The sequence below is a fragment of the Schistocerca serialis genome, chromosome 8, assembly GCF_023864345.2.
Source record: "Schistocerca serialis cubense isolate TAMUIC-IGC-003099 chromosome 8, iqSchSeri2.2, whole genome shotgun sequence".
NCBI classification, from domain to species: Eukaryota; Metazoa; Arthropoda; class Insecta; order Orthoptera; family Acrididae; genus Schistocerca; species Schistocerca serialis.
Genome location: NC_064645.1, coordinates 84,556,626 through 84,568,922, shown reverse-complemented (window position 1 = coordinate 84,568,922; position 12,297 = coordinate 84,556,626). Strand labels below are relative to the sequence as shown.

The 12,297-nt window shown below is 42.0% G+C and overlaps 1 protein-coding gene across 1 annotated transcript in view; it reads left to right on the top strand.

Annotated features, from left to right (window-relative positions):
• Positions 1 to 1,106: 1,106 nt before the first annotated feature.
• The window catches only part of LOC126416837 (uncharacterized), a 92,902-nt gene continuing 81,711 nt past the window's right edge, over positions 1,107 to 12,297 (top strand). The window contains exons 1-2 of the mRNA XM_050084719.1: positions 1,107 to 1,257; positions 11,998 to 12,104. Of these exons, the coding sequence (XP_049940676.1) occupies positions 1,107 to 1,257; positions 11,998 to 12,104 (258 nt within the window). The remainder of the gene's footprint in view (positions 1,258 to 11,997; positions 12,105 to 12,297) is intronic.

Here is a 12,297-nt window from a genome sequence, read left to right as displayed (position 1 = left end):
GACAGTCACCCTCATGGGCATCCCTGCCACAAGTGACACATTTAGCCGCATTGGAACAAGACTGGCGAGTGTGATTAAAACGCTGACACTGGTAGCAGCGCGTAGGTGTCGGGACATAGGGGCGAACAGAAATAACCTCATAGCCCACTTTGATGCGCGATGGCAGCTGAACACTATCAAAGGTCAAGAAAAGTGTCCGGGTCGGTACAAGGTCATTGTTGACCTTTTTCATGACCCTATGGACAGCCGTCATGCCCTGCTCAGCGAGGAAAGACTGAATCTCCTCGTCAGTCAATGCGTCGAGGGATCTAGTATAGACCACACCACGAGACGAATTCAAAGTTCGGTGAGCCTCCATCCGGACAGGGAACGTGTACAGGAGTGTGGCTCGAAGCAGTTTCTGTGCCTGAAAGGCGCTCTCAGTTTCTAGTAACAAGGTACCATTACGCAACCTCGTACACGACTTGACAGATCCGGCTATGGCATCTACGCCCTTCTGGATGACGAAAGGGTTGACAGAGGAGAAATCCTTTTCGTCCTCAGATCGAGAAACGACGAGGAACTGTGGGGCAGGCGGTAGTACTTTTGTCACTGGTGGCTGGTCATGTTTCCGTTTGTGGGCAGAAGTCGAGAGAGAAGAAGAAAAATCCATCGCGGAGAAATCCCCCATGATTGCCAGCGTCTCCGATGGCGCGCTCCTTCCTTATGTGGACCCTTTCAGAGGGCACTCCCGCTTTAGGTGAATGTTTACACCTCAGGTCACACCTCCCGAGAAACAGACAGAGGGACCAATCGGCATGGTCAGAAGGTATCAGCTCAGGCAGTCACCCCTCCACGGGCCTGGCCTTTACCAGGGGGTACGTTCGTGCCTTACTTGTCTACCCAAGGCGGGGAATTACGCGTTACCCCGTCACCGGCTACGCGCGCGAACGCGTGGGTCGGCCTTCAGGCACGCACAGGGAGGAAGGCAGAAGAGGAGAAGGAAGAGAGAGAGGACAGAATGTCTCAAACGAAGAGGCGGAGACCAGAGAAGGCAAGGAGAAGAAGGCAAGGAGAAGAAGGCAAGGAGAACAAGGCAAGGAGAAGAAGGCAATGAGAAGAAGGCAATGAGAAGAAGGCAAGGAGAAGAAGGCAAGCAGAAGAAGGCAAGGAGAAGAAGGCAAGGAGAAGAAGGCAAGGAGAAGAAGACAAGGAGAAGAAGGCAAGGAGAAGAGGGCAAGCAGAAGAAGGCAAGCAGAAGAAGGCAAGAAGAAGAAGGCAAGCAGAAGAAGGCAAGGGAAAGAGTAAGGAAGACAGTGAGATGGAGAAGAGCAAAGAAAGGAACCAACCAAAGGAAGGAAGAAACGAGAAGTGGAAAAGCAAAATGACCGCAAATAGAGGTCGTGGAACCGTCCGTCTCCGGACGCAGGTGCTAACTACCCCCTTGAGGGGGATGGACTCCTTTTAGTCGCCTCTTACGACAGGCAGGAATACCTCGGGCCTATTCTAACCCTCGGACCCGCAGGGGGGGCAGGACTCGGTGACAAGGAGACTTCCTCCCTCCACTGCCTCCACACCTGCCTCGACATCGCATTGGTGACCTTACGGAGAATCTATGCAGCATCTTGTCTTGCGGCTAGTATCCTTCCGCCTGGGAATTCAAGGAAAAGTTCCAGAACGGAAGAGTACCATTCAAGGCAGCATGTTGGGCCTCTGTTCTCAAACCCAACCCAGCTTATTTTGAAGTTCGCCTTTTAAAATGATTCTTTTTGGGAGAACTTCAATTAAAATATACATGGTGGTCCACTGATCGTGACCTGGCCAAATATCTCAAAAAGTAAGCGTCAAACAAAAAAACTACAGAGAACGAAACTTGTCTAGCTTGAAGGGGGAAAACCAGGTGGCCCTATGGTTGGCCTGCTAAATGGCGCTGCCATAGGTCAAGCGGATATCAACTGCGTTTTTTAAAATAGGAACCACCAGTTTTATTACATATTCGTACAGTACGTAATGAAATATGAATTTTTTTGTTGGACCACTGTTTTCGCTTTGTGAGAGATGGCGCAATAGTGCATATAATGCCAGTTTACGTTACCGCTGTTGGTGAATGACGCTTCGTCGCTAAATAGAACGAGTGCAAAAAATCTGTCATTGTCCCGTAACATCTCTTGTGCAATGCAATTCCTGGTGCATAGAAATATGGTACGGGTGCAATCAATGTTGATGTAGCATTCTCAACACCGACGTTTCTAAGAGTCACGATTCTCGCGAAATTTGTCTGCTGCTGATGTGCGGTTTAGCGGCGACAGCAGCTAAAACATCTACTTGGGCTTCATAATTTTTTGCAGGTCGTAGTTGACGTTACACATGTGGCTGAACACTTCGTGTTACCTTAAATAACGCAACTATCCGGCGAAAGGTCCGCACACTTGGATGATGTCGTCCAGGATACCGAGCAGCATACGTAGCACACGCTCATTGGACATTTTGAACACAATAGCCATACATCGACGCTATATCGACGTTTTCCACAGTTGGTAAACGGTCCATTTTAACACGGGTAATGTATCACGAAGCAAATACCGTCCGCACTGGCGGAATTTTACGTGATACTACGTACTTATTCGTTTGTGACTATTACAGTGCCATCTATCACAAAGCGAAAAAAGTAGTCCAACTAAAACATTCATACTTCTTTACGTACTTCACGAATATGTAATAAAAATGGGGGTTCCTATTTAAAAAACGCAGTTGATATCCGTTTGACCTATGGCAGCTCCATCTAGCGGGCCAACCGTAGCGCCCTCTGGTTTCCCCCTTCAAGCTAAACGAGTTTCGTTCTTTGTAGTTTTTTTCGTTTGATGCTTATTTTTTGAGATATTTGGCCCAGTCACTATCAATGGACCACCCTGTGTAAAAAGGACACTCGTTCAATTTATAATTTGATTGCATTAACAAAGAAGTAAAAAACATGGACGAGGCCAATAAAAATATGTATGAGACATGTGATGTGTCGCATTGGCAAGTCTTCCATTGTCGCGATGAGGAGATTAATCGAAGGGTATATGAGCCGTGCTGCTGCTCGCGTTGGTGCTGTTTGTAGGTGTCCACCCTCCGTTGCTGGCCAGACCGTATCCTTTAGTTGACATGGTGGCGGTTGTTTGTCTTCTTCTCGTCTTGACTGGCGCCACTCGTTTCACAAGCGTTTCCGGTCCGCTAGTGGCAGCAGCGGCGGTTATCGATATGTAGTAATTTATTGCCCTATCATTGGGGCAACGAGTAGAGTGCTTGGGGAAGGCGGATCTGATTAGCTTTCCTCGACTTCTTATTACTATTTACTGCGTTCAGTTTATTGCAAATTAAGTTCAACCAGCGGTATTTTTCCTGCCTGGTGGCCGCTAACGCCCCAGTTACCTGCCCTGGGGGTTAGTGTATGTAACAACAGTGTACGTTTCCTCGTCCTGCCGCTGCTGTCCGGTAAGGTGTGTAGTTTTGACAGCTTTCTTGATTGTAGGCCGTTTGTGATTCTTCCACTCTGGTGGCAGTGTTCCCTTTCTCATTCTGGGCGCTCTGAGCACAGTATTCTGCGGGCGTAGTGCACTCCGACGGTTCCGGCTTTGGTGTGTTGTTCCATCGCACGCGAAAATGTTTGTTGCCAGACCTTCTCAGAGGTCATTTCCTGGAGTATCTTCTGTCACTGGTCCTTGTTTTATTACTGTGTTATTTATTACCACACCTTGTAATGCCAACATTAAAACGTTACGTATGTCTAGTTAATAATTCTGGCCGCCTCTGGAATAAATCTAGCAATGTAAGGATTGTGTTACAAGTTTACCATCATATTATTTCACCTGTTTCGTGGTCAATTGCTTGTTTCGTTTAATTAACCTTTGCTTTTATTTGCTATTTTACAGTAGGTTTCTAAATTTTGTATATAATGGTCGTTCCTGGCGTGTAAGGCCTTCAGTCATGATTGTGGTCATTTTTTCCTTTTTAAACGTTATCAGTATCAGGATTTTATGGTGATTTGCTAAATTGTAACGCACTGAAAACACTATTATTTACACTGTCGTTTATTCCTTCATTAATGAAGCGTGTTATTTTTTAATTTATTGTTGAGTCTGGAACTACTTCTTTAATAATAAATGTGTGTAACTGTTAAAGGCAACCAATAGTAAATGATTACGGCCTTCCCTTGACAACCAGGTTTCAATATAGAAAATCACTACACTAGGAAACAATTAGTGGAATCACACAAACGGACGTCGAATGTGGTGGAAGTCACATGCGCTGAAGGAATCAATTTTTATGCGTGACATAACATTTCAATACGTGACTAAAAGCGGGATCGAGGGCATCAGCATTCGACGTCGTTATGCTTCCATGCTATTTTATGAAAAGTTGAAATGTACAATTGACTTATATAGCATTTTGTTTCAGTGGTTGTCTAACATTTATATCCACGTTGTTAAACGATATTGCTTTACTGGGATTTCGGTTTACTGATAAAATGGAAACGCCGTGTGGCTAAGGCCTCCCATTCGACTGGTGCAAGTCATTTGGGTTGACGCCACTTCGGAGACTTGCGTGTCCATGGGGATGAAATGACGATGATAAGGGCAACACAACACCCAGTCCCTGAGCGGGGAAAAATCTCCCGACACAGCCGTGAATCGAACTCGGGTCTTTAGGTATGACTTTCGTCGCGCTGACCACTCAGCTACCAGGGGAGGATCTCGGGTATGTAAACAACAATGCCATCTCACGTAAACCGTTGTGGACCGTTGCGTAGCAATTACTTCCGTATTCTTTGGAGCACTCGAAGTATCCATACGAATTCGTTCTGCGAGTTATTGAGTGTAAGGAGCATCAATTGTGAATTAAGTATTGCAGTCTTGCATTTTGTATTTCGAGCACATCTAGCGAAACATTTTAAAGTTCTTGAGGAGCTTTAGAAGCTTTCAGCAAAGCGAATGCCCAGCTTCAGAGGCGAGCTGCGTTGTGCTGGAAGAGGTATGAGCCGTTGATTTAACTGCCACCTATTTATTTGTCATACAGAATCATTTGCGGTTAGAATATCGTATAAACTTGTAAATGGCTGAGTATATAGCGGAGAATTACTGGAAAATTGATGCGGGTGCTGGAGTGTGGTATCACCTCAGAACATGCCGTTATTAACGGTATGCAGTGTGAAATAGAACATTGTTTTACTGTTTTATGCAGTTTCAAAGGTTCGACATTTACTTGTAGAGGCAGATATCTGTACTTTGTTTTTGGCGAAGTTCATGCCCATGCATCATGTATTTTCAAACTAATTGCTTAGTTCCACAATGATGACGGTGTAAGCAATCTTTCCCTCTTGTGAATTACGCACACGTACTCCCTGCGATGCTGGAGATTAGTGTTGCTGGAATTTTTTTCCGTGTGTGAAGAAAAATTTATTTTGGAACTCCTGGCAAGTGCATTGCATCGTATCGAGGGAAGCTGGCAGCTTAACAAAAGAGTTTTTCTCTTCTGTTACGCAAGATATGTGAATCAATATCTTGGAGTAGGAGGCGTGTGAGAAAAGCAGTGAGACTGATTTCTAATATACCAAGGTTTTATTTCTTTCAAACGACAATAATGTCTCCTGCAAATTAGTTCCCATCGGCAGCTATAGGCCGGCGAAGTCGTTGTTCCTCGGTATCGGTAGAAGCGTAGAAAGCCTTCAACTGGTAGGGCATTTCCCCACGTCGGACATATGCTCTTAAATATTCTCCAGAGTCCCAAAATGAAATCCTTTTCAGACATTTTCCAAAATTGGAAAAACAAACAAGTCACAGTTACCACGTTTCTGTGAATAGGTGGGGGGGTCTGTGGAACAACAGGAATGCCTTTTGAAGTCAAAAAATCCGTGATGGAAGTGGCCATGTGGCATGGGGCGTTATCATGATGCGCCGTCCAATCTGCAATGTTTGATCTCACTCTATTCACCTCTTTCAAAAATGGCTCTGAGCACTATGCGACTTAACTTCTGAGGTCATCAGTCGCCTAGAACTTAGAACTAATTAAACCTGACTAACCTAAGGACGTCACACACATCCATGGCCGAGGCAGGATTCGGACCTGCGACCGTAGCAGTCGCCCGGCTCCAGACTGTAGCGCCTAGAACCGCACGGCCACTCAGGCCGGCGATTCACCTCTTTCCTGAGCTTTTCCAGGACATCGTTGTAACACAGCTGTTTGACGGTTTGTCCTGGGTGAACAAATCTATATGGAGAAAAGCAAATCTGTCAAAACAGCAAATCAGTTTTGCTTCGGCCTTTGACTTGATGATTCGAGCTCATTTCAGTCGAGGAGATTCCACAGTGTTCCACTCCTCACTTTGTCTCTTGGTCTCAGGGTCGTACTTTGAAATTCAGGATTCATAATCTGTGATTATACAACTGAACCATTCGTGACCATGGGCAGTCGTCTCAAGAGGACAACGCACACGTTTCTTCCATTCTCCTCCTGCTCAGTTGTGAGGTTTTTTGGCACCGTTTGGCATAAATCTTTCGCACATGCAAAACTCCGATGCAAATTTCATGCATGCTGAAAATGTTTAACCATGTCATCCATCACCTTTATGATTACACACCGGTCTGATGTCCCAAGAGAACGCATACGTTCGACGTTTTCGTCGATTTTATAAGCTGAAGGTCTACCCTGAACGAGGTCCATCTTGAACGTGTTCTCGGCCTTCCAGAAATGATTTGTGCCACACAGAAACTTGGACTACTGATAAGGAATGTTCCCCATAGGCTTGTTTCAATTCTGAAACGATCACTCTCGTTGGTGCCCCAAGTTTAACACTTGATGGCATTACATTGCTCTAAATTACACTTTTCCACTTTTACAACACGCAACAAAAACACAACTTCCCCGATGGCGCTTTCAAAAACCATGTGACGGCGTACTCAGCAACTAGAAGAGATTGCAAACCGTTCTTTACAGCAGTAGAACAACACAGCGCGGCCAGATCCCTCAGAGTATTGTCCGTCTCATTACTCTTCTCACGCACCTCGAACTGCTAAATAAGAATTCCAATGGGAATCTATAGGCTATTCGGGCGGTTTCATTATTTACATACGTCTGGATATCTTTCGATCGCAAAACATGGCTGTTTCGTCTTACATAGATTTAAATTGTTAAAATTTAAGTGCTGTTCTTATATAACCATGGATATCGACGTCTCTATATAGTGATGTGCTCTGTAGTTACCGGGGTTGCTACTTAATGTTCATCACAGTGTATGATAACATCAATGCCATGTCACTTGAACCATCGTGGACCGTTGCCTAGCAATTACTTCCGTATTCTCTAGAGTACTCGAAGTATTCATACGAATTCGTTCTGCAAGTTATTGAGTGTACGAAGCTTCTGTTGTGAATTAAGTATTGCAGTGTTGTATTTTGTGTTTCGAGCACATCTAGCGAAACATTTTAAAGTTCTTGAGGAGCTTTAGAAGCTCCCAGCGAAGCGAACGCCGGCTTCAGAGGCCAGCTGCATCGTACCCGCAGTAGGTATGAGCTATTGATTTACCTTTGTATATTTATTGACTATACACAGTCATCTCGAGTAAGAATATCTTAAAAGCTAATAAATGAATGTGTATTAGTGGAGAAGTACTGGAAAATTGAAGCATGTGGAGGAGTGTGGTGTGATTACGGAAAATGAAGTTCTTAACAGTAATAACGTGAAATAGCATTTCGTTTTAATTTTTTATGGGGTTTCTAACGTCAGGTGGTTACTTGTAGAGTTGGACCTCTACACTTAATTTTTTTAAGTTCTTGTCCTTTCATCATGTATTCTCAAATTAACGCTTAGTTCAACAGTGACAACTTTGTCAAGTGCTCTTTCAGATTCTATCCGTGTGGTTTCACCCATGACGTCCTCTTGACGTCTTGACTTTACGTTGCAGAGCGTGTAAGCGGTCTGTTATTAAATGCTATCTGTGTTTGTGTTAGTTACTATTGTAATTTACAAAGTTTGTAAAATATGCTGGTTATTCCAAATATGTCGTGATATATGATGGTGTTGTTTATTGGGGGGAGGGGGTAACTTGTGGCCACAGGTTATATTATCAATGGAGAAACTTTTAGCGATTATTGTTTCTTTTTTTCCTGACATATATTTAACTGTTTATTTCTATATTTCGAACGATATACGATGGTGAGGTTAGGCAGTACCTTAAGAGCAGAAGATAAATTTTTGTGAGGGAAGTGATTAATGATAATTTTTATCATGTTGATTAATGCAATTCTTTAGCTATTTTTGTAATACGGGAGAATTGTCTACGGTGCTGTTAGCCGTGAACCTAAGTACATTGTAGAAGTTGTCCTGAGAGGAACGAGTAGTAATGTTAGTCATAATTTTTTAACTTATTAATAGTTGGCTGCTTTTTTTCGAATGTGACGCCGCTGAGGGGTACCGTATATGAAATCGATTGTTTTGTAGGGTTCTTATTGTTGTTGCCAGTGTCTCGCGCTTTTGATGTATGATTCTTTTTGTTCTATGGTACTTTTTGACCTGTTTACGTTCGTTTGTAGTGTGATACCAAATTTTTCAATATATTTTCGTTCTGTTTATTCTTGAGGATTTTGTGTGTGTTATTTTTCGATAAAGTCGTAGTTATATGAAGTTTTCTTGTGCGTCTTTTCTTTTTTTTTTTTGTTTTTTGGGGGGGTTTATAATTTTTTGGTTTATTATGGAATAGTTCCAGTGTGTTATTTATCGATTATGTCGTTATATGGGGATGTGTGTGGTATTGCTGTCTTTGTTAGGGCTATATAGGTGCAGCGTATATTTTCTTTTGGTTCATTCTGGAAGAATTTGTGCATGTTATTTTTCTATTATGTTGTTATTTTGTGGATGTGTGATTGGTATCCTTGTCTTCGTTTAATCTGTGTAGATTAAGCAAATTATGGGAATCTAATTTTGTGTTTTCGTTATATTTCCGTTGGGTTTATTCTAGAGGAATTTGTGTAAGATATTATTCGATTTTTTCGTTATATTGATCTTAGCTTTATAAACTTTTACTTTTTGTTTCTGTCCAGTTAGTTTCTGCAGCAGTGACGTTACTTTCATTTTATATGCTCTTCGAAAGAACTGCATTATGCAATCACAGCTATAACGGTACATATTATGAGAGAATGTATGTTTCGGGCGAGGATCAGACCGTCATCAAGCCTAAAAACGATCTCAGGTATGAACTTGCGTAATAGGAATAGCAGTTCCGGATGTACAGTGTTCCGTCATTGACATTAACTTGTCATGTCCATTATGTCCATTTAACTTCATAGACATTTTTACCAATGTAATGGCTATACAGGTAATACCAATGGTCGAGCTATCAGCGTTTGATAACTGCTATTGCAATATACGCGAAAGCATAGCTGAGACGGTTTTCGGGACCGATGATGGGCCAATTTTAGACCAAATTCGATGGTCCCTAATGAAACGTACCGTCGTAGCTGTCTATTGCACAATACAGTTGTTAAGATTCATTAAAGCTGCACAACGCCTCCGCTACAAAATATTTTTATTTTTGTTTTCGACCGTAATAGTCTATCTTGTTATCGCCTTCTCCAATAATATAATCGGACTATTAGTAAAAGTTATCTGTGGTTGTTGTGGTAGACTCGGAGCGGTCTCTATTTACATTAATTTTTACTTTGACAATGAAAACAGTGTAACCGATCTTCCTGTTTCGTCGATTACACTTACATATTGCCTATGATCGTTGCAGGGTTATACTGCTAGACTTATCTTCCGTCTGCGAAGAAGAAAACACGTTGGAAACTGGTTACAACTGTGTAGAGTTATACAGAGTTGACTTGGCACCATAATATGAGATTCTTACTTCCCTGTTGCTTAAGGAAATTAAAGCACAATCTGTGAATATTGTTAACTTTTAGATCACTTGGGAGTTTATTAACTGTACGGACGTTTTCAACATTCAAGACTCCGCTGCATATTTGTCAGTGCTAAAACATGATTATTTCGGCTTACATAGATTCAAATTACTGAGAATTTTCATTGCAGTTCTTGTTTAACCATTGATATCGACGTTCCAGTACAACGTTGTTCTCTGCAGTTATCGAAGTTGCTGCCTAATGTTGATCGCAGGGTTTGCTAACAAAAATCAGCTTAACTGTGGTGGACCATTGCATAATAATGACTTCCGTATTCTCTGGAGTAGTTGAAGTATCGAAACGAATTAGTTTCTTGAGTTCTAGAGTAAAAGATGCTATAATTTTGGTTCACGCGTTATAGTGTTGGATTTTGTGTTTCGAGAACAAGTTGTTGGGGAGCTTTAGAAGCTTTGAATGATGCGAAGCTCTGTTTCAGAAGCAAGGTATATGGACTATGCTCACCAAGAGGCAAGAGCCATTGATTTGTCACGTATTTATTTTCAGTATACATCTGCAATTAGAACATCGAATAAGCTTTTAGATGACTATGTATGTAGTGGAGTAGTATCAGAATACTGTAGCATTACGAAATAGTGTGATGTGACTTCGCAAAATGTTACTAGTAATGGGACTGAATTGGAAAAGGAAAACAGTCCTCGATTTACATTCCAGTACATTTTTTTAATATGTAATGCAACTTCAGAAAGTTCCGAAAATGCTTGACTTGTAGAGAGAGATATTCTCACTGAGTTTTTGCCAATGTTCAACTCCTGGAATGATGTATTCTCAAATTTATAGCTTAGTTTCACAAATAGAATGGTGTCACCCATCAGTCTCCTTTTCGATTACACATACATACGGTATGTCCTATCGTTGGTTCATGCTTTTATCTTCTGCCGTCGGTGAAAAAGAAAAGTCGTAAACAGGTTCCGGCTGTGTAGTGTCATACTGAGTCGACATGGATTTATAGCAAAAATATTATCTTTTCCTGTCAGTTACGGTAGTACAGTTAATATCTTGGAGCACTGTCAAATGTTAAACCTATTAGCTGTTTATAAGCTATTTTTAAGTTTTCTTCATGTAGAAACCGATGGGTAAATTTCAACCACAGATATAGTTATCACGTCGTACATGTTACTGTTTAGCTCACATGGCAATGAAGTGTAATTTAGATGTAGGGTTCTAGATGACTTACACAAACAAGGGACTGTGCAGGCCTGAGAGAATATACTGACTCGGTAATATGTATAGCCATAAAAATCGTATTCTCGTCATATACCGCGGAAGGTATAGCCATCAGATTGTAGCGTAGTTTATTAATTAGTAACTTCATCCCACCACCAACACACATAAAAAACAAATTCTTGTTCCTGCCCCAGGGGAAGATATTCCGCAAATCATGCTGTAATAGATGACAAAATCTGAAGTTGTAATATCTGAAGTAGCTGTATAAAAATTGGTTCAAATGGCTCTGAGCTCTATGGGACTTAACATCGGTGGTCATCAGTGCCCTAGACCTTAGAACTACTTAAACCTAAGTAACCTAAGGACATCACACACATCCATGTCCGAGGCAGGATTCGAACCTGAGATCGTAGCGGTCACGCGGTCACAGACTGAAGCGCCTAGAACCACACGGCCACACCGGCCGGCGAAGCAGCTGTATATCTGAATCTATTGTGGATTGTAATGACTTGCTAATTAAATTTAGACTAATAGATAACCTTCAACTAGTTGCTATCAAAACAAATGTATTCTCTTCAGAGTAAAAGTACCACTTAATGAACAAGCGATTGCTAAACTTCGAATAACTGTTATTGTTTTGAATCATGCTCTACGAATTACTGACACTAAATTACAGTAACTAATTCTCGACTAGTAAAAAATGTATAAGCTCAATCAATTGTATAGACTGTACATGTCGTTTTTATACAAGCAGCTGCTTTTTTTACAAAAGCTAAGGTTACAGACATGTCGTCACGGTTCCAGGTGTTTCTTGCGATCGAGTTGTGAGACATTGCTGCAAAACTTACACGTAGACACGGTGTGGTCATGTCTAATGTGCTGTTTGTTATCGTTACAGCAATGTTCCGCCGCATGAAGAAGTTTTTCTCCCGGTGTTTGGGAGGGGAGAAAGACGAGGGTCTGCGACTGGAGAACAACTTGGTCGCTGTTCGGGGTACTGTAAAGGTGAGCCACGTTATATTGCAGTGACATAGCACGCAAAGCAGTAAAGTGTGAGAGCTAACTGATTGTACATAACGTGGTCAGACTGTAAATGAATATCTTTTTGCTATAAACGTCCCATGTGACACGTCATTGTAAATAACACGTCTTAGATAGGCATCTCTGCACGAGTGATGATTGTGACGATTATATGAAA